The 22,430-nt window shown below is 36.2% G+C and overlaps 1 protein-coding gene across 1 annotated transcript; it reads left to right on the top strand.

The window, feature by feature from the left end:
* Positions 1–16,045: 16,045 nt before the first annotated feature.
* On the top strand, positions 16,046–20,292 carry LOC115969115 (uncharacterized protein At1g01500-like). The gene is made up of 4 exons (XM_031088684.1): positions 16,046–16,490; positions 16,729–16,825; positions 17,567–18,370; positions 19,623–20,292. Exons 3-4 carry the CDS (start codon positions 17,663–17,665, stop codon positions 19,848–19,850), a joined length of 936 nt encoding a protein of 311 aa, XP_030944544.1. The 5' UTR covers positions 16,046–16,490; positions 16,729–16,825; positions 17,567–17,662; the 3' UTR covers positions 19,851–20,292.
* Positions 20,293–22,430: the final 2,138 nt, after the last annotated feature.

The following is a 22,430-nucleotide window of genomic DNA, read 5'->3' as shown; positions in this document are numbered from 1 at the left end:
TGTCTTTCTTTGCTTTCTTATTATCTTTAATCCACTGTGCGTGTTGCTTGATCCATTAAAGCCTAGCTATTAAGTCCACTCTCTATAAATTCATTGTGTTGAGCTCTTTGAGCCTGAATTCTTCTACCTTTTAGGCTTAAGAACCAAAACGCCGCCCCTACAGAAAATATTTATCAATAAATAAAACATAGATCGTAATAGAAAATTATAATTTAACTAAAATAAATCATAAAGAATAGATCAATAAGACCTATGTTTTGTTTAAAAAATATTGCAACTTTACTAAATGACATGATCATGTTAGATTCTAAATCTACATAAGTGAAAATTCATTTATCACATAAGTAAATAAATTAATAATAATTAATTTTTGTAAATTCATAATTTCATTATATTAATTTCTACGCAAATATTTGGATTTGATTAAAATATATATTATTTTTTAAAAAGCTGGATAACTTATGAAAGCATGTATATTAAAAAAATCAAATAAAAAAGGAGTGAAGGAAAAATTCTATCATATTTAAAATAAATACAAAGTCAATACAAATGGGAACTGGGAAAAGTAAAAATGTAATTAAATCTATTTCTATTTCTATTTCTATTATTTATTAACCATATAAAAAGATTCAATGCCTATATCTACAGTGCTTTGGTTTTGTTTTGTCAAGTTTTTGTCTTTTTTCTAAGCCAAAAAGGTGTACTTTGTTTTGAAAAAGCAAAAAATCACAATTTAACAAAACAAAACAAAACTTGATATAGAGCATAGACATTTCTACAGTATTTTTGGCCTTAGGTGAGCATAAACTCACCGTTTCATAGGAGCTAGTTTCTTTTTTTTTGTAATTATTCTTTTAAACATATCACCATTCATACCAGTTTTCTTGCTCATTTCAGTTTTTCCTTTTTTAAATATTTATATGTAGTGATAGTGATAGAGTGTTTTGGTTTAAGAGTTGTTCAATTCCCACTAATACAATTGCCTTCTTCTCCTTCTTCTTTTTTTGGCAGTAATATCATTTGTTCAACTTGCTTATATAATAATAATTACGGGGGAGTGAACTTGATTCCAGGCCAAGGCCCAAAGGCCCAGAATATCATACTTGAAGTGATGGAACATGCCCATCAATATGGATAGAAGCAAGAGCATCAAAAGAGTAAAGGGACACTCCCTCAGATGATCCCCATGGTAATCCGAGTATGCCACCAATACCGGAACCCTATCCAAGGTCATTAGCATGGGTGGTCTTGCAGTGGACAAAAGGAGGACTACAAGCAATTGATTCCCTCTTTAGTCCGAGATGCCACCTCCACCAGGTGCACCTCAGGAAATCTCTTGAAAGGATAAGGAACAAAAAGGCCTTCACCTCCAAATTAATGAGAGGTTCTCTATTTAGTCTCTACCATATTATCATATCAAATGCATACAGGATAACCTGAACAGTGCAAACACCCCAAAAAGTTTTGTTTCATGTTGAAAGGGGGTAGAACCAATGGGGGATGTGACAAGTATCCCAAGAAATCCAACTGGGAGCAGGCAAGCTAGAGAGATAAAGGAAAGAAAAATGCCTATAAAAAGGGAGGAGAAGGGGCTGGAAGATCTCAAGAGAGAAAACTATAGAGACACATTGTACTTTTGTTTTCTTGCTTACCTCCTACATCTCGGGAAAGCAGTTTATGAATGTTGGATTAGTTCATCCTCACTCCTACTCTCTTAATCAATTCTTTAAGCCTCCCACTATGGAATTTCTATCTTATTTTTATGATAAATAAATTGTGCAAGTCAATTCCTAAGAGCATCTCAAATTTTTACTGTTTGTGTTTGAGTTTCAGTTCCCCCACAATAATAAAATATTAACACAACAAATTGCCATAATATTTTCATAATTATTGAGGTGTTAATTCTTTATATGTTAAAATAAAATAATAAAATATCATATTGGAACCAACCACAACTAAAAATAAAAGTATTGTAAAGAAAAAAAAATGCTACATCCATAACATTTTTCACAATATTTTTATAACAAATCTTAGGTGGTAAATTATTTTTCTAATTTAAACTTACCAATAAAATTACTTTTTTACCCACTAATAACAACTTGTAGCAACCTACTACTTATGATTTGTAATAAAAATGTTGTGGAAATAACATTTCTTTTGTGAAAATGTTAAAACATCTTGTTGTCGTCACAATATTTTCACAACTGCTGATATGTCAATTCTTTACAAGTCAAAGTAAAATGTAACAAAGTTATAAAGATATTATGAAAATGTTGTGTCATTCTTTGTGTTTCTAGAATTTTTTTTTTATCAGTCAATTTTTGTTGAGCCAAAATTCACTATTTCACATACAGTTTTCTTAGGTTGATTTTTTTTTCTTTATGCACCATTTTAAGTAAAAACACATAGTTTATAAGTCACACACACACACACACGCGCACACACACATGCACACACAAAAACAATAAACAAAAACAAAAACTTAGGATTAAAACACTTTTTATCTTGTTATGTTTGGGGTAGTTCACAATTCATCCTTAAACTTTAAAATCAAGTAATTTCCCTCTTAATATTTTGGAAACCAGCAAATATGCCATATTGCTGTTCTCTCAATTAAGCCCAAATGAAAACTTATAATTCTTAAAATATTCCATTGTATAATGTCTAAATACTCCCACTAAATTTTAACATCCCAAAAATTTTCTTTACGTATTTTAAGTTTTAAATGGTAGCAATGCTTAAAAAGTTGGAATGGTAATATAAGGTGTTTTATTTGTTACTTGGAGGAACATTGATTTTCTAGGTTTAAATCTTTGAAATTTATAATTTATCTAATGGAAAATACGATGACACATGCCTCTTGTTATTTTTTTTTTCTTTCCTAAAATGGGTGTTCATTAAAAACTAATTAAGCTAAAGATTGCACCAAAACTCATGTAGAATGATAAAGAAGAAAGTATGAATGACAAAAAATTTCATTGTTTATTGTTGAAGGTATTTGATGAAGAGTTTCAACTGTAGCACATGACATCTTTCATTACAAAAATTTAAATAATCGATGGTAGCCCTTTATCTTTTTGGTGGCTCCACTCACCTATCAGTAATTTTAATCTAGCCTATAGGCCACCCCCTCCGAGATACGATCACAAAACCGTAATTCATTTGATCTCATACTCAATGAGTAACGTCTGATTACTCAACATGGTGGTTGATTTCTGATATCAATTGTTAAGACTCAACTAAGATAATCTTGGATTGATATAGAGGAAATAATATTTCTGGTTGATTTCAAAGATAACCGGGCCTCCTTGAGAAAGATGGAAAGAACAAAAATGGAAATAGAGACTAGTGTAGTGTCTAGTATTCATTTATCAATGATTTCCCTTTCCTCTCATTACAATCAGAATTATACTCTCATGCTCACCACTGTAACTAACTCTGATCCTTCCTGGCCAGTTAACCCAGGTAACTAACTAATTACCATAACTTTCAAGGGCGGAGCCAGAAATTTTTGTTTGGGAGGGCCAAGTTGCGGCACTAATATATATATATATATATATATATATATATCAAGACAACCCCACACACATAATATACATACACGCTTTTTTATTATATACACACACTTTTTTATTTGGTAAGTTATATATATATATATATATACACACACCCAACAAAAAAAAAAAAAAAAAACTTAATATTTTCAATCAAAATTATGTTTGATAATAATCTTTTATAAAATAAAATTCATTTTTACCATTTTTGTAGTGAAATTCTTAAAAAGTTTCATTTTCAATACAAATTATCAAATTTTATACTAAAGTAAGTACAAAATCTTTAAATTGAACTAATGAAATTTTCAAAAACATGAATGATCCAAAACTTGGAGGAATAAGTTATGTTCCAAACATATTTGAAGCTATCCTGTTCTAATCTATTATCTAGTAACTAAAGAGACATTTCATGTGTAGTTTTAGTGACAAGATTTTTTTAATGAGTCAATGATTTGTTAATCGCCACATAACGGGTTAAAAAAGATAAATTCAAACATGTTTGATGCCAAATTTTATCAAATATTTTATAGATATAAGAGCACATTTTACAATAAAAATTAAAATTGCAAAAAATAGAGTTATGTGTCTATAACTATTAGACCATTTTTTTTTAAGAGTATCATTAGACTAATTCAAATATTTTGAGGACCAATTCTTTTTTTTTGTAGACTAAATTTTGGAAACATTAAAATAATTATATATATATTGAGAAAAATTTCAAATGTGGGGGGGGGGGGGGGGGCATGGTCCCCCACCCATATACATGGCTTTGCCGTGATAGCTTCCATGCCATGTGTGTAATACAATTTAACACATGCCTAGTACAATTTAGCACATGCCTAATACAATGCCAACTAATGTCTTCACATTTTTAGCAAAACTCAATTGCTTATTGTTGGAAAATGATGATATTTGTTATTATTCTTAGAAGTTTTTAAAGAGTGGATATCACCTATTGCAAATAGGTATCAAAATTCTTATACAAATTAGATTAACTTTGTATGATATACATTTTTTATGTATATAGTTTCATATTTCTTCAAATAAAAATTCTACTTTAATTTTCTCTCAAGATGTAGCACGTGCCTTGCACGCACTACCCACGCTAATTATATTTAAAAAGTGTACAACAAAGTGACAAACTAACAAGAAAATGTGCGGTGGCTTTCGATTAGTTTAACTAATAAAATCTTTGATAGTTGAATAAGAGATTTGGGGTTTAATTCCTATTTACACCAACGACAATGTGTGACCATCACGCACTCTTGACGTGTAGAATTCTATCTCATATATATATATATATATAAGGAAACGTGTGGGCTGATTATTTGATGTGATAAGTTCTATTTAAAATGATGTGATTGCAATTAATAGGTTCATAGGAGTATTTGCAGCGTGCAAAATGGTGGAAAATAGAAAAAGATAAAAGGTGGTAAAAAAAAAAAAAAGACAGGAAAATCCTAAAATTACTATAAGTTTTATTACATATTGCTTACAAAATTGATGTGACAATAATATATGATTGGTGGGCTTTAACTACGTTATGAATGAATATTTGAATTACTTATTTGTGATTGATGACACATTAATCTGTAAAGAGTTTGACTTATCTTTAGTATTTTTTTAAAAGGAATCTCTTATTATTTTAATGAGAGATTACCACGTCACCTACTAATTAAATAAAAAATGGAAATTAAAACTCACCATTACTTACCATTATATTTTTAAAACAAAAAGACATATCTAATTAAAAATGTACTGAAAATAGGTTAATCTTGTTTGTCAACTTAATACAGTAAAAGTTGTAGTACTTGCAGCACTACTTAAAAATTTATAGACGTAAACGTGTTTCTCCATTAAAATGATGCATTAAATGCATTCTATTGGCCGGGGCCTTATTTATTTATTTCTGGGTTAACAACCTTAATTAAAATATGTGAAGACATATAAATTAATATTATATTAATAAAGAGAGGGCCTTAGGCCATTGCCTAAGTTGCCTATAGTGTTGAGTCAGCCTGATAGTCTATTAGTAACATTATTATTTATGATGTTTCATGTATGTGATTCAAATCTTATATCTCTTTTTTCTATTATATATATATATGGTTTTGAGGGCATAAATTGGCAAACTATTTAAGAAAATGTTTTATGAAAAAATAATAAATAAATAAATTTTTGATAATTTTTTTAAATTCTCATAAATAATTTCAAAAATAGATAATTAATATATGCCCTAAGTCGGGCATACATTAACAGGAGGTCCGGACCTATATATATAGGTTAAGAAACCATTTAAGAAATTTTTTATGAGACAATAAAAAAATAATTAACTTTTTTGACGATTTTTTCAAATCTCTATAAATAAATCTATTTGACTAATATATGACCTACCCCTTAGTGCATACATTGCCTGACGTCTGGACTCATATATATATATCTTTTTTGAGAATCATATATATATATATATATATATATATATATATATATCTTATTCTGCTTAGTCAAAATATCTTTAGGATAAGGCCAATGTGTACCCCATTGTTCAATAGTTTTGATTTGAATGTCTGAGAAAAAAGTTTCAAGTTTTTCGTATGATTCAAGCTCTAGTAACATGCCTACATAGATGTCAGGCATGCCTACAACACTAGATGTCAGGTGATTCGGTAAGATGGAGAGAGCAATATGCATTAATGATTTCTTAGGATGTTATCACAATTTGCTAACTTGAGGCTTACGGCTCTACCTTCTCCCCCTTACCTACTTATCTTTTTATAAAAATTAGGGTAAAATGTAAAATTGATTTTATAAGTTTCTTTAAATTTTATTTCAGTCCTTTAATTTTATTTTTATTCATTTCAACCATCTAACTTTTAAGTTTATTCAATTAAGATTTTTTCATCAACTTTTATTATATGTTGTAGTTAATTTTTCAATTTTATAAAAAAATTTAAAATTTTAAAATTAAACAAAAATCAATTAATGATTAAAAAATATTTTTTAGATTTTTTTCTTTCAAAAAATTTTAACAAAAGTTAACGAAGAGGCCTTAATTGAATAAATCTAAAACTTAGAGGACTGAAATGAACAAAAATAAAGTTAAAGGACTGAAATGAAATCTAAAGAAAGTTAAAGAGTCAGTTTTACATTTTAACCAAAAAATTAAAACAAAAATCAACCATTAAAAAAAAAGAAAAAAAAAAAAGAAAAGAGAAAGATGGAATCTCAAATATCTTCCCAATTTTCACATGACAACTTGACAAGCACGTGATTGAGCTTAATATATATATATATATATATATATATATATATATTAATGAAAATAATCAAAATATATCTATCTTCTGCATATACCAGTTAAAACTAGGAGAGATAGTAGTTAACCAAAAAAAAAAAAAGTTGGTAGACCCTTAGAGCATCCTCATCAAAGATTCCAAAAAATTTAGCATTTAGCAGGTCAAAAACTTACTTTATCGATTTTAACACCTCACTTTACAATATACCCAACATCAAAGATTTTATATTTTTTACCACTTTATTAAAATATTAAATTATTATTCTAATTCTCATCTCTTTCACTACCAACAAACTCACTACCACTGCCAACACCCACTGCCACCACCACCCACAGCCACAGCCACCACCACCAACCACAACCTCAACCCCCAACCACCAAAATAAAAAAAAATAAAAAAAAAAAGTTCATCCCTTTTTCAACTTTGTAGCACACACCCACACACATGAAAATAAACCATCAGATTCTAATTCCTTGGTCCGCCCATGGAAGACCCGATTTGACGGCAACATCAATCGTCGATTTGGTTCAGCCTCTTCGTTCCCATGGACACGGACACCACTTCCCTCCCCGTTGTCATCTTCTTCTACGGCGACGGCTTGACGTCCTCCTTCACACTATAAATCAAATCAAGACCCACCCCAACCATATTAAGACCTAAAATCCCAAAACCAAATTAAGACCTAAAATCAAATCAAACTCACCCCGATCTGAACCCACCACAAAACCGCGGCTAAAACCCCCCCTAACCTCTTCAATGACCACCACCCTAGCGGCCCAACCTCTCCGATCTCAACCCCAGCCAAGAACACCAACCACGCCGACATTAGGGTCTGCCTTAAGAACGCTAACTCAACTCGGCCACACCCAAGACCCATGAAACTCGAGATGCAGAGAGAAAAGGAAATAGAAAGGCAGAGAGAGAGAGAGAGAGAGAGAGAGAGAGAGAGAAGAATAAAAAATAATAACAGCTTGCTATAGTAAGGTGTTAGTAATAAAATCTCACTGTAGCAAGTTGCTAAAATTTTTAAAATTTGGCACCCTTAATAAAGATGGATTTTTATGATTTGAGGTATTAAAAATGCTAAAAAATAACATTTAGCTTTTTTAACACTTTTAGTGGGGATGCTCTTATATCTCTCCAGACGCTTCATTTGTTTCGTTGGAAAACGTTCTGTAAAGATAGTTTTTCACATTTCTCAGTATTTGGTAATACAAAAAAAAAAAAAAAAAAAATAGTTAACGGAAAACTATCTTTAGTTAACAAAAAATACTAATAAAAATTAAGCTTATTTTCTATAGGCTGTTTTCCAAAAAAAAAATTTGAAAAACAATCTCTCTCTCTCTCTCTCATGTGTTGCAAAGGAGAACAGATACATTATGCATTTAGAGTAATATTGAAAACTTGTAGTTGATCATAGTAAACAATTAATGTACTAATAAAAATAGTAGACAATTAAAAATTATTGTTATAAAAATAAATTCAATAAAGGTATGGTGTAAAGGGGACTTTTACACCTCCCATAATAATATGCCACGTCAAATTGTTGCGAATAAAAGAAAAGAATCTGTCATACTGAATCTTGCTCTCGTTAAAACAACTACCTAAATAATCATAGATTCATAATACATAAAACAAATCCCAACCAAAGCTTCTTTGGGTAGGTAAGAGACTTTGTCACTCCGTTGCAGAGCCAAGACATCTCTGCCATCGTCGCCGGAGTCTAAAAAATCTGTCGGCACAATCCTAGGCACAGGAAATGCTAGCTAATGATTATTCTTAAAGGAAAAAAAAAAAGAAAAGTAAAAACCCATTTTATAATAATAAACTTAATAAAATAATTGAATTTGAAACAAAAGATATGGTCAAAAAAAGAAAATGAATTTCTCTCAAACTCTTCCCTCAAATTTGGTGAACACCCACCAACATGCTGCCTTTGTTCTTGGTCTTCACAAGTGACGTTTGAGGGGGTTGGGATGCCTCACCAATTTTTCTAAATGTCACCGTCTCACCAATCTGTAGAGCTTGGTAAGTTTTGGTTTTGTAGGGGACCCCACATGATTCAATGGGATGAGTTGATGGTACTACTACTACTACTAATACCATGTTGATGTTGTGGTTGTTGATAAAACTATTGGTTTTAGAGCTTAATCTAAGCTTGGAATTGGTAGATTTGAGATGAGTTAGTTAGTTTGTTCAACTTAGTGAAATGAAAATGGTGTTTGGTTGCCCCGGCGGTGTCGTCTGAACTCGGAAGCTTATCAGCTTGGCAGCATCGTCAGAGGCGATGCGGAAGCTTCTCGACTTGGTGGCATCATCGGTGGCGCAACAGCATCTCGAGGAGCAAGCTTTGGATGAAATCTGGTTTTTTTTTTTTTTTTCGTCATTATTTTATTACCTCAAGTGTAATACTGTAATATGAATATTGTTTTTTTTTTTTTGAGATAATATGAATATTGTAATGTTATTCAGTGTGATGGGTCCTATTATATTATTTACGAAAGTCTATAAAAGTCTGCTGTGTCACACTATTATTATTATTGTGGGGCCCAACAATTCGTGGACCAGGCCCATTTATCCTTAGAGCGTCCGAAGGCCCAATCCGAGGAGAGCTGTGCCCCAAGCTCTACAACGCAGAGCACAAAACAATTTTTGGGAAGCAGCCGAGGACAGTTTAGTCCTCGGCAGATCCATAATCCCACCAGAATAAAGGGGCAAAACTGGAATAGGGACGAATTAGTAAGGAAATCCAGAATATCTTGGGGAAGTTATCCATACTACCCTTCTAGATAAGGCCCGACGCCTGACAGAGCCGTACTCTGCAGTTTTATCAAACCATCCCCAATAATTCCGGGATTGGACTGATGGGACAAATGTCAATGTTCGTAAAGATTGACCCTACACGTGGACGAAGGGCAATGAATGCAAGCTAGTATAAAATAAGGAAGTAAGTAGATCTGGAAGGAGGCCCTTTTTTCCATCTCCGAAAAAAGAGAGACTACATGGGAAAACATCTCAGGAACACCGGACTTCATGGAAGAAAGTCCGTCGTTGGGCAACCGAGAGAAGACCTCAACAAGCTCTCGGATCAACTCCGAGGAGCTCTATCCCACGGGGTACGACGCCTTAGGGCTTAAATGTTCATACCCAATTCCCTTTTTCTATGTAGATTCCTCTAAAGCCATGACCGGACAACGCCACTTGACCAACGGCTAGCTTTTCAAGCCCACTCTCTACAAATCATATTGTGAGGGATCTTTCGTACGCGAGCCCAACATCCTTATTAGGCCGTCAGAGAATTGTGTCCTTACAATTGGCGCCGTCTGTGGGAAAGCTTGCGCGTTGGCGCAGGTGGCAGTGGAGTCAGCTCTCTAGCAAGCAGAAATTTTCGGGATTTCCCCCGTCTCCGGCGGCATATAGTTGTTGCTCCGACGTAAGCCTCTGCTAGGGGTTACGCCTCGCAGTGCTAAGGGCGCGGGCGTCTCTAGGGGCTTCCGGCCTCAGGCCAACTATTCCCGCCTTGGTGAAGGGGCTGGTGGTTGAAAAATAAAACAAATAAGAGAAATCTTATAAGTTTTGGACAGAACCAAGGCCTTGCATGGTCCACGGACTCAAGCCTATGGGGAAACCAAGTACATAAAAGAAATCTTACAAGTTTTGGACAGAACAAGGCCTTGCATGGTCCTCGGACTCAAGCCTATGGGGAAACCAAGTACATAAAAGAAATCTTATAAGTTTTGGACAGAACCAAGGCCTTGCATGGTCCTCGGACTCAAGCCTATGGGGAAACCAAGTACATAAAAGAAATCTTATAAGTTTTGGACAGAACCAAGGCCTTGCATGGTCCTCGGACTCAAGCCTATGGGGAAACCAAGTACATAAAAGAAATCTTATAAGTTTTGGACAGAACCAAGGCCTTGCATGGTCCACGGACTCAAGCCTATGGGGAAACCAAGTACATAAAAGAAATCTTACAAGTTTTGGACAGAACCAAGGCCTATGCATGGTCCTCGGACTCAAGCCTATGGGGAAACCAAGTACATAAAAAGAAATCTTACAAGTTTTGGACAGAACCAAGGCCTTGCATGTCCTCGGACTCAAGCCTATGGGGAAACCAAGTACATAAAAGAAATCTTATAAGTTTTGGACAGAACCAAGGCCTTGCATGGTCCACGGACTCAAGCCTATGGGGAAACCAAGTACCAAGTTTTACAACGGATCAAGCCTATGGGAAACCAAGTCATAAAAGAAATCTACAAGTTTTGGACAGAACCAAGGCCTTGCATGGTCCTCGGACTCAAGCCTTAGGGGAAACCAAGTACAAAAAGAAAATAATCACAAGTTTTGGACAGAACCAAGGCCTTGCATGGTCCTCGGACTCAAGCCTATGGGGAAACCAAGTACAGAAAAGAAATTACAAGTTTTGGACAGAACCAAGGCCTTGCATGGTCCTCGGACTCAAGCCTATGGGAAACAAGTACATAAAAGAAATCTTATAAGTTTTGGACAGAACCAAGGCCTTGCATGGTCCACGGACTCAAGCCTATGGGAAACCAAGTACATAAAAAGAAATCGGACAGAACCAAGGCTTGCATTGTCCACGGGACTCAAGCCTATGGGAACCAAGTACATAAAGAAATCTTACTGACAGAACCAAGGCCTTGCATGGTCCTCGGACTCAAGCCTATGGGGAAACCAAGTACATAAAAGAAATCTTACAAGTTTTGGACAGAACCAAGGCCTTGCATGGTCCTCGGACTCAAGCCTATGGGGAAACCAAGTACACAAAATAAAAATTGTTACTAGAGCATTAAAATCCATCCGAAGAGGACTTCTCGTTAACAGTTGGGTCAGTCTTTAATTGCACGGGTTCCCCGGTCTACCCGCAGATCCCCAGTGCCAAAGGGGCTAATACGATACGGCACAGTATGTTGTCCCAAGGGCACGATCCAAGGGCACGATCCAAGTCCATCGCTGCTCGGCTGCTCTCTCGGATATTCGTCTAGCGTGCATCACGCAGCGCTCAGCAGCTATCTCGGTTAGTTCCATAAATTCAATCTATTGAGGATTACCATTGTTATACTTGATAATATTTGCGAGTTTAAACTAATAAGGGTTTGTATTAAAGTGTTCTTCCATCCAGAATATTGTTAAAGGCATGTTTAGACTTAATATTCAGACCCAAAGTGGTTGTTGCAAAAAAAAAATAACATATGCATAAAGAAATAAACACATCTTTTATTAAGACAAAAGAACAGTACAGTGTACAATAAAAGCTGAAACCAGCTTACATTAGAGTTAACTGCGTAAGCAAAAGAAAAGCACAAAAGAGTAAAGATGATGCCGAGGAGATATCTCAGAGGAGAGGTTGGCTACTGTTCCAAGATGTCGTCTAAGGAAATTATTTCTCGACGCTTCTACATGCCCATAACTCAGGCAGCCAAAGAACCTGACCTCAGGCTAACACCATCTACAGCAAAGATGCAGGGAGCCGGCAGTTGGGAAGCCCCCGCAGAAGTTTGCCTGCTACAAGGCAGACGGCGCTGATGGCGGAAATTCCTTCTTCGGGCATGCCAAAAATCTGGCATGACCAGAACCTGCTTCGGATTTTGACTAAAAGAAGGAGAAACATCCTTTCCCCTCTCTCGAATTGAGATATTCTCTTGAGTCTACGCCTCCTTGGCCTGTACCTCACTATCTGGAGTCTCAGGGAGACACAGCGCTTTTGTGGCGGAGAGAACTCCTTTGCCCCAATCCTCGCCTCAAACATGATGTACTAAGAGAGGAGACTGAAGAATTCGTGTGAAAGTAAAGCAACCTTCTCTCCTATTTATTTAAAAGAAGAGGTGATGGCATTTAATTCACGCAGCGTCCTAAGGAACGCTACAGACAAAATGTCTCCGGCTCGATTTCCAATGCCGTCTGCAACCATGAGATTAAAGGAGCCTCGTAAAGGCGCACCTCGAATACTGGGACGCCAAAAAGTACCGCGTGACCAAAGGCTACGGAAATGCCTCTAAACCTATGGGCCTAATAAATTCGCGGCCCAGGCCCGTTCTGTATGGAAGCCCACGGACTATGGCCCACACCAAGGAATAACCATTACCGAGGACAACTTCCTGCTCGGCAACTTATGAGACACCTGAGGAAAGACAGGTGCAAAAAGAAAAGGGGAGGGAATAAAGTTTTGGACAGAACCAAGGCCTTGTATGGTTCTCGGACTCAAGCCTATGGGGAAACCAAGTACAAAAAATTATTATTATTAAAGTTTTGGACAGAACCAAGGCCTTGTATGATCCTCGGACTCAAGCCTATGGGGAAACCAAGTACAAAACATTATTATTATTAAAGTTTTGGACAGAACCAGGGCCTTGTATGGTCCTCGGACTCAAGCCTATGGGGAAACCAAGTACAAAACATTATTATTATTAAAGTTTTGGACAGAACCAAGGCCTTGCATGGTCCTCGGACCCAAGCCAGGGGGTAAGTATTACTTTTTATTGGTCTGCCTTATCATGCCAGGCACTTCCATTAAAGTTATGGCAATATCTTTTTATTATTAAGTATTTTGGTCTTAGTCGTCATTGATTTAGATGCTATATGATTGTGCCGAGCGGCGCTTACAAATTTATAAAAAACAAAGAGACCGAACATGCAAAGTGAAATAGAAACAAGTTTTATTAATATGAAAAATTATTACAATATACAAAGAGAGGCTTCAACCAGCCTATACAAAAGAGGGGCTGCCGAAGCAGTACTAACATCCACAGTACAGATAAGCAAACGGTCAAGCGCCTTTTTAAACTTGTCTTCAAGGTCCCTCCGATCTCTGCCTCATAGCTGCTCATACTAAGAGAAGAACTCACTTTAAAAATAAAAAAATAAATAAATAAATAAATAAAAAAAAAACGAAGAAGAAGGAAATAGTAAGGAAGAAATCAATGAAGAAGATGGAGGAGATGGATGAAGAAGATGGAGGACATGAGTAAGGAAGGAGGAGAAGAAGAGAGAAGAGATAAAAAGAAAGGAAATGAGCAAAAGAGGGAAAAGAGAAAGCACCAGAACGGAACTGGTGCTGGGAAGACTATAAGAAGAGGGCGGGGGAGGGCACCAGGGAGCAAAAGAGGGAGAAGCAGAAGCACTTAGCCCCTGCCTCAGCCCTGACTCCTAACACGCTGGTGCCATATTAGGTACGCTCGTGAGGAGCCGGGTGGTGCTGGTCTTGGTTGTTCTCGACTCAGTCACGCCGAGAATTCGACATGACGAGCCCCTGCTTCGGATTTTGGCTAAAAGAGAGGCGGGACAGATCTTAAGTCTGCGCCACCCTTGCCCTGACCGAGCCATTTCAAGTTTTGTCAGGATATGGTGTTTTGAGGAGGAGTGTGTCTCCTTCATCATTCGTTATGGAGGACGTGTACGGATATGATGTATAACAAACAGGCTAAGCAGACGCTAAAAGAGGCTACGGGTTTCAGATCTCAGAAGGAAGGGGAGGAGTCTGTACGAAAGTGATTGCCTCCTGCTTGCCTTCTTATAGGAAGAACCAAACAGAGGGAATTAAACGCATTCAAAGTTTCCAAAAGAATCTGAAGAAAAAGAGGAGTCCATTCCGCTTCCCCACCTTATCAGATGAGCCGCCGGACATAAATGAGCCTCGTAAAGGGGATTTACTAAAGGCGTGTCTGGGATAGTCAATCGGCAGGAGCAGATCACGAGCAGATTAAACAGACTCCCTTGAAAAACGGCTAACTTCGTGGACAGGCGGAAAGCCGCTCACATAAATGCGAGGTCAAATTAAATGGGCCATATTGAGGGCCCGGGTTTGCCAAAACCCTCCTTTCCAACCCGGAAGTCGGACAGAAGGGTTTTGAGGGGCTATTGTGGGGCCCAACAATTCGTGGACCAGGCCCATTTATCCTTAGAGCGTCCGAAGGCCCAATCCGAGGAGAGCTGTGCCCAAGCTCTACAACGCAGAGCACAAAACAATTTTTGGGAAGCAGCCGAGGACAGTTTAGTCCTCGGCAGATCCATAATCCCACCAGAATAAAGGGGCAAAACTGGAATAGGGACGAATTAGTAAGGAAATCCAGAATATCTTGGGGAAGTTATCCATACTACCCTTCTAGATAAGGCCCGACGCCTGACAGAGCCGTACTCTGCAGCTTTATCAAACCATCCCCAATAATTCCGGGATTGGACTGATGGGACAAATGTCAATGTTCGTAAAGATTGACCCTACACGTGGACGAAGGGCAATGAATGCAAGCTAGTATAAAATAAGGAAGTAAGTAGATCTGGAAGGAGGCCCTTTTTTCCACCTCCGAAAAAAGAGAGACTACATGGGAAAACATCTCAGGAACACCGGACTTCATGGAAGAAAGTCCGTCGTTGGGCAATCGAGAGAAGATCTCAACAGGCTCTCGGATCAACTCCGAGGAGCTCCATCCCACGGGGTACGACGCCTTAGGGCTTAAATGTTCATACCCAATTCCCTTTTTCTACGTAGATTCCTCTAAAGCCATGACCGGACAACGCCACTTGACCAACGGCTAGCTTTTCAAGCTCACTCTCTACAAATCATATTGTGAGGGATCTTTCGTACGCGAGCCCAACATCCTTATTGGGCCGCCAGAGAATTGTGTCCTTACAATTATTATTATTTTTTTTTTTGAAAATCCTTGTCACATTATTATTAGATTGTGTAAATGTGAACTTTTACCTTATGTCCTTATCAAATTTGCACTCTGTTGTTATTTGTATTTATTGAAATTATATTTTTTTTGTCAATTTATATATATATATATAAGTACATGTTTTAAATTATACAAGAAATATAAATAAAAAAATTACATACTAAATACCAAAAAAATATGCTCAAACTTATTTTTAAACTTATTATCAAACACTAAAAAATAAGATAATTTTCTTGTAAATACTTTTAGAAAAATAAACCATTTTCCAGATATCAATAATGTTGTAAAAAAAAGCGAAAAAAAAATAAAAATAAAATAAATCTCTCTCAAGGCGTTGTATACAAGAACGTATATGTACGGACCTCACCAATTAGTGTTGAGACTTGACGGGGAGGCTATTGTCTCGAAGATTCATATATCTTTACTGTATAATATAGAAAGGTTACCCATCGTTTTCAATACCTCGGCCTTGTGACCTACGCTTTCACTTGGATAAGATCCGAGGAATATCAGATAGAGTGACCCCACTTTATTAATATGTTATAATAATGCTTGCAAATCCAACACCACCCCAACAACAACAACAAAAAAAACAACAAAATTAAAGCAAAACAAAGGACAACCCGTTATGGTTTCTGGAATTTAAGGACATGGTTTTTTCTCAGTTTTTGATTTGATCGATTGTGAATTAATCACAAAAAAAGAAAAAAGAAAAAAGACAAATCCAATTTTGTTTGTCGAATACAGGGACATGGGTTGTTCTTCGTTTTCGATTTGACAACTTGCACTTTGCGTGGCCACGATTCTTCTACAGAAGAGATCAAAAGCTCTGTCTTGTTCCATTGGTGGGTCAATTCTATTTCTCAATTCTAACACTACTGGAGGCTGAATTTCGATTTGCTTATTATAATAGGCTGCAAAGAGAGTACGTAATATATACATACACGGTGAGTTTTTTCTCGTTATTAAATATTACAGTTTTGGTTATGATTCCATGGTAATTTTTGTTAAAAAAAAAAAAAAAATGAGAGAGAGAGAGAGGTTTTGTTTTGTGTGTATGTGAGTATAAATGACGTGAGTTATTTGTCGTTCACAATTGGCTGTTTTATTGAAATTTGCGGTGTTTTGTTTTGTTACTTTATTTAATCAGATAGGTGTATTCTTAGTTTGTTTTCATCTTCACAGAACATTTCAGGAAGACCATATAAAGGAGGTATACGAATTTTTTGGCTGCTATTTCAGCTACATATTGCCATGGTGGTGATGCTTCGTTTCTCTGAAGGTAAACTAAATGTTTTGTTTTTAATTGTAATTTATTTAATTATAGATTTAAATTGTTGGGTTATCTTTCTTGTTTTTTGGAAATTTGGTTTGATGTAAAATATATTTTGTATTTTTAATCTGCTCAACTTGGGTGTGAATCAGTTTGGAAAGGGACCTTTTTCTTCAGCTTTTGGTTTTTGCTATGAACATTTGTTGGGTTTCACACTTATTTTATTTGGACTTTTCTCTAGTTTTTTTTTTTCATCTTCTTATCTCTTCTTTATCTTTTATTTCTGCTTCTGGGTTGGTGATTGCTCTGTTGGCCTGTCCTCTACATAATTATTTGTCTTTATGTTTCTGTGTGCAATTCCTACAGAGCAAAATGTTTTCATATACTGGTTCTCTTCTTCTGTTGAAGCCCTCTATATTGACCAGTTCCATATCTAATTGAGTTTAAACTTTAAGGCTTTATGCTCCTCTCTTCTTTCTTTGTTTCCTTCTGTTAAGTGTTGTGTCCTGGATTTCTGCCATTATAAATAGAAGTGTTTGTCGTTTATTTTGTTCATGTAGATTCTTCTGTACAGTTTGGGTCTCTGGAGAGGTTGTGATTCATCTCTTTTGTTATAAATTTACACCCCCAATCCTTTCTCTCCTGCACACTGATCAGCTGTGTTTGTGGTTTCCACTGTTTTTTGGTTTTGCAATGTCCAATTTATGCTGTATAAATTTCTTTGATCTGACTTCATTCATATGGCTGCAGGTTTTCTTTCCTTTTCTGAGTTTCATTTGTTTGATTATCCAAATCATCATTTCAATTAAAGTGGAAATTTTATACTGAGGATTAAACTCTTAAGCCATGGAGAATTCTTATGATTCATCTTATGGAAATGGGCCAACCGACAATAGGCACATGGTTATGAGGAATTCTTCATATCAACCCTGCATCAAGGGGTCATTACCTTGGCTTGATTTGAGGGTTTTTTATGTTAGAGTTAGCAAATGTGAGATTGATGATTCCACTCCTGAGTACCTCACACTAAACCATATTCCACTCAATCGTGATACACTTCTTGAAGTTAATGGTGTTAGAGCTAGCATATATTCCGACGGTGTGTCAACCCTTCTTAGAAGGGATCGACTAGATAAGAAGTCTGAAGAAGCTACATTTATTAGCACTGATAGTATCAGGATGACAGGAAGTGTGAAGTTTGAGGTCTTTGATGAGGATATTCTTGTGTTATCAGGGACTTTAGAATTGTGTAATAGTAATGGTTCTGTTGGAGAATCAAATACTCAAGGCCAGGGATGGAGCATTGATTGTGAATCTGATACAACTCCGGGTACTGGCTTCTTTAAGTGTAAGCAATTGATAGGGCCAGACTTGGCTTCACCTACAATTGAGGTCTACATTGCTGGGTCCTTTTTGAGCACTCCAATTATCTTAACAAAGACTTTGCAGCTTGGTCATCGAAAAAAGCATATGAGGAAGGGCATGTTGGATTCGATACCTGAGTATGAGACGACTGAAAGCCAGAAAGATGTTCCTTCCGGGCTTGATTTGCAGGTACTGTTTTGCTAATTTAAATCTTTAAGTTTTAGATGGGTTTTTGCTTTTCTGACTTTTAGATGTTCTGCTCATATTTTGTGCAAGTTTTGCATTATCATTGCCCATATTCCCTTTGTTTGCTGCTAAATGTTCACTCCCTTGTTTGTTGCATAGAATGTTTTATGTCTGGACTCTGGACAAGCATATACAATCTTATCCTAGATGGTCAGAAGGACAGGTGCATGGCACATGGTTTGAAGCTAAGAACTAAGACAATTCTACCCTTTTTGTTTTGTGTGTCATTATTCTGAGTGACTTTTACAAATATACACATGGTCAGAAGGATAGGTCCAGGCAGAGATGTATAATTGAGAAAAATTTGTCGTCTTTCTTTGGTCTTTCATGGTTGTCTAATGTAATGACTAAAAAAATACAAAATAGCCGTGGAAACTGTATGTACACATTTACACCCATTTTGATTTAGTACAGAGGTGTGCTCAATATGACCCTGGCCTTGAAATGGGTAGAATTTCACCTACTTTGTTAAGGAGTCAAATGCTCCCCTCCCAAACAATAAAAAAAAGAGGTTCTATAGAGTCATCAGAACCTTCTTTGGTGAAATTATATTTTGGTTCATACTGTATTATATTCACATAATTACCGCACGTACACGTGGATGTGGAAGGATCCCATCAGTGGTCTTCCTCTATATGCTAAAGCCAGTATCTTTTCATTTGTGACTTTCATTAGTGTATCAGCTGATCTACAAATGGATGTCCTTTAGATATATGTTGCATCTTAAACTTCTTTTGGTTACTTCACGATACTCTCAAGTAGGCAAAAGCTGCTTTAATCTGAACAACATATGTTAACTACTTTTCAGAAATCCTTTGGGTGAATTTAACATGCATTTCTTTACTATCCCTATAGGAACTTCTCCCTGATAACCAGTATGCAATTTCTGTACTTATCTTGTGATCAGTTGAAGTCCACTGCAGCGCTTTAGGGTCTGTTGGGTGCAATAGCCCAAGTGTGACAATAATTGATATTATTATTGCAGCTAGGATTTGATTAATTTTCTTTCATCTGATTTGTGTAATTTATTATAATGGTAATACTTGTCTCATGAATTATATGCTGGGCACTTTTATCAGGGTATTAACAAAGATGTCTTCGTCAAGAAGATTTTTATGTTTACATATGTTTTACATTGCTACTAAAGTTTACTACCCATAACCTAGCACCCTGCTAATTTTATTTTATTCTGCAGATGTCAGAATTCCCAAACCACAAACCAGAAAATGAAGACTACAATAATCCCTACACTGGGACAGCATATTTTGAAGATGAAGATGGAGAACTTTCATGGTTCAATGCTGGCGTAAGAGTAGGTGTCGGGATTGGCCTTAGCATTTGTCTTGGAATTGGAATTGGAGTGGGCTTGCTGGTTCGAACATACCAAGGCACCACCAGCAACTTTCGAAGGCGACTACCTTAATCCACACTTTCCTTGTTCGCCCTTGTAGCAAAATGTCATCCTTTCAACTCCCCCATGATACAAAGGCAGCTAACTTAGTGGTACTTCCGACATGTCACAGTTGTCAATATGGAGGCTTATGGATTTTGCAATTAAGTGTATGAATGCATGAGTTCAATCTTTTCCTGGCCTCTGCTGGGCTAAGCCTTGCATCCATTACAAGAGGTTCATTTGTTTCAAATGTACAACTATAAATGCAGGAAATCTCTCAGCAGCACTTTCACTTGATTTTGTAGGGAATGAACTCATTAGTGTGTGCGACCCTCACATAGCAAGTGTTGTCTGCTGTGGTCTTCTATATCTGTGAAGTTCTTTTGTTTTGTAAGAAGTTGATAGCAGTAAAGTTTTGGTAATGGAAAGAAATGTAGATCCCTTTCAACGGGTCATGACTCAATTTGTCAAATTTGTCTTTGTACTAGTTATGTTGGCTTGGCATGCTGACTATATTGTCATTATTCTAATTTTAGGCTGTAGTTAGTCACACAATACCACAGTTCTGGCATGCTGACTATATTGTCATTATTCTAATTTTAGGCTGTAGTTAGTCACACAATACCATAGTTCTAACTTCTACCTAGGGATGGCAATTGTGTGTGTGTGTGTGTGTGTGTGTGTGTGTGTGGGGGGGGGGGGGGGGGGGGGGTACTCCTGCATGATTTTGTCTTGCCCCATCCTCGTCTTGCCCCGCATAACGGAGAAAACTTTCTCACCCCATTCCCACCCCTTGGGGCCCCGCGAAGCCCCGTCTCATCCCGTAAAACTTTACTTTTTGTTAATTTGTCCTACAACTAGTACAATTTTTTTAATGAAATCTATTTCATTAATAAAAATATACTTGAAATTACAACTAAATTTATCTCATCAAATCGAATCAATTTTTAGAAGAAATTGAATAATATATCCAAGTGTTTAACAAGACAATCATAAAAAAAAAGTTTCATAGTATAACACATAATAAAATAAAGGCAGAGAACCACATTAGGTAAAATAAAATAAACTAATATTGATATGATTGTTTAAATAGTAGGGTTTTAGGGTATAAAAAATTTACAATTATAACCCTTAACAATGCGGGGAAGGACAGGGCGGGGTGGGTCTAAAAAGTCTAAATCTATCCCCACTCTGCCCCATGGTGCGGGGCTAAAATCTTGCCCCATCCTCATCCTACCACCTTTGCAGGATAGGGAAAATTCGCGCAGGACGAAGCGGGAAGGGGCGGGAAAAAATTGCCATTCCTACTCCTACCCTCCATGTTTAATTGATTTCCCTATTATTGTTTAGAAGATTGATATGCCTATTTTTGACAAGCCGAAGAATATATTTGAATTGAAAAAGTTATATTATGTATTGAATATACGCACTTCTCTCACTCATAATATGTGAGTTTCACATTGTGAGTCCACGTAATTGTAAAAGAGATTATGTATATGCCAAATGCGTGACATAATTATTGCCTCGTTGGGAGAGTGGGTTCAAATTAGCAGCCATGCCTTTGGTGAGCGGCATTATTATCAAGTTGTGTAAGGGAACATGCAAAACGAAACTTGGATTACTTAGGGGCTGTTTGGCCAAGGTTTTTTCATCACTCAATTTCTATCACTCAATTTTCATCACTCATCACTCAATTTTTCACACCCGTTTGGCATCATTACTCAATTTCCATCACTCAATATTTTTCACACTATTTGTGGGCCCATACCTGTTAGCCGGTGCAACTTTTTCTCCATTTTTTTTTTGTTGTTTTCAGTACCCAAACTCACCGAGGCTTAAAAAAAAAAAAAAAAAGATTCAAAAGGTGGTCAAAAGTTGTGGCTGTAGGTCCTTCCATATGTGTTTATTTACGGAAATGTCATTAAGTTATGAGTTATAGAAACTGAAAACAGCTTTTGATTATTTTCAGTTTCCATAACTCATAACTCAAAAATCAGAGAATTGAGTGATGGAAACAAAATTATCGTTTGCCAAACAACCTTTTTACTATGAGTCCCACCATTTTTGAGTTATGAGTTATGAAAACTGAGAATTGAGTTATGAAAACTTGCAATCCAAACAGCCCCTTAACTCTCAACTCGAAATACACTTCAACAAGAGTATGACTCTATTTCAAGAATTATATAAATGTTGTATTCCTCGTTTCAGTTTCACTAATTCATAAATTTCCATAACAGAACTAGCGGCAGAAATTATAGATAAGTACAATACAGAAATCTGGTGGCGTGGTTCTGTTTTTAAATTTATAAATTATATACAAAATTATGTTTCAATAACACTTGCACCACTGAATCTGAGGACATCTTTTCAGTTCTTGGCAATAGGAATATGACTAAAATGAATAGCCATCTTTTCAATTCTAACAAGAAGAATGACCGTCTTTATTTTATTTTTCGGGGAGAGAATTTGTTCATTTAGGTGCAGAAGCCATATGTCGGGCTTTCAAATTTTCGAGTGGGAAGTGGAATAAAATGCATCAGATTGCACTCAAAAGCAGCAGCCTCAGTTGGCAATAGATCTTTCCTAATGAAACTTACTTTTGGACAGAGA

The sequence above is a fragment of the Quercus lobata genome, chromosome 11, assembly GCF_001633185.2.
Source record: "Quercus lobata isolate SW786 chromosome 11, ValleyOak3.0 Primary Assembly, whole genome shotgun sequence".
NCBI lineage: Eukaryota > Viridiplantae > Streptophyta > Magnoliopsida > Fagales > Fagaceae > Quercus > Quercus lobata.
Note: the sequence above shows the minus strand (reverse complement) of the source record. Positions and strands in the feature narration are given on the sequence as shown.

Excerpts from the sequence above, each read along its gene's own strand:
- LOC115969115 (XM_031088684.1), top strand. The coding sequence starts at position 17,663 with ATGGAGAATTCTTATGATTCATCTTATGGAAATGGGCCAACCGACAAT. Across the intron at positions 18,371-19,622 it reads CTTCCGGGCTTGATTTGCAG|ATGTCAGAATTCCCAAACCA; the intron begins GTACTGTTTTGC and ends TTTATTCTGCAG.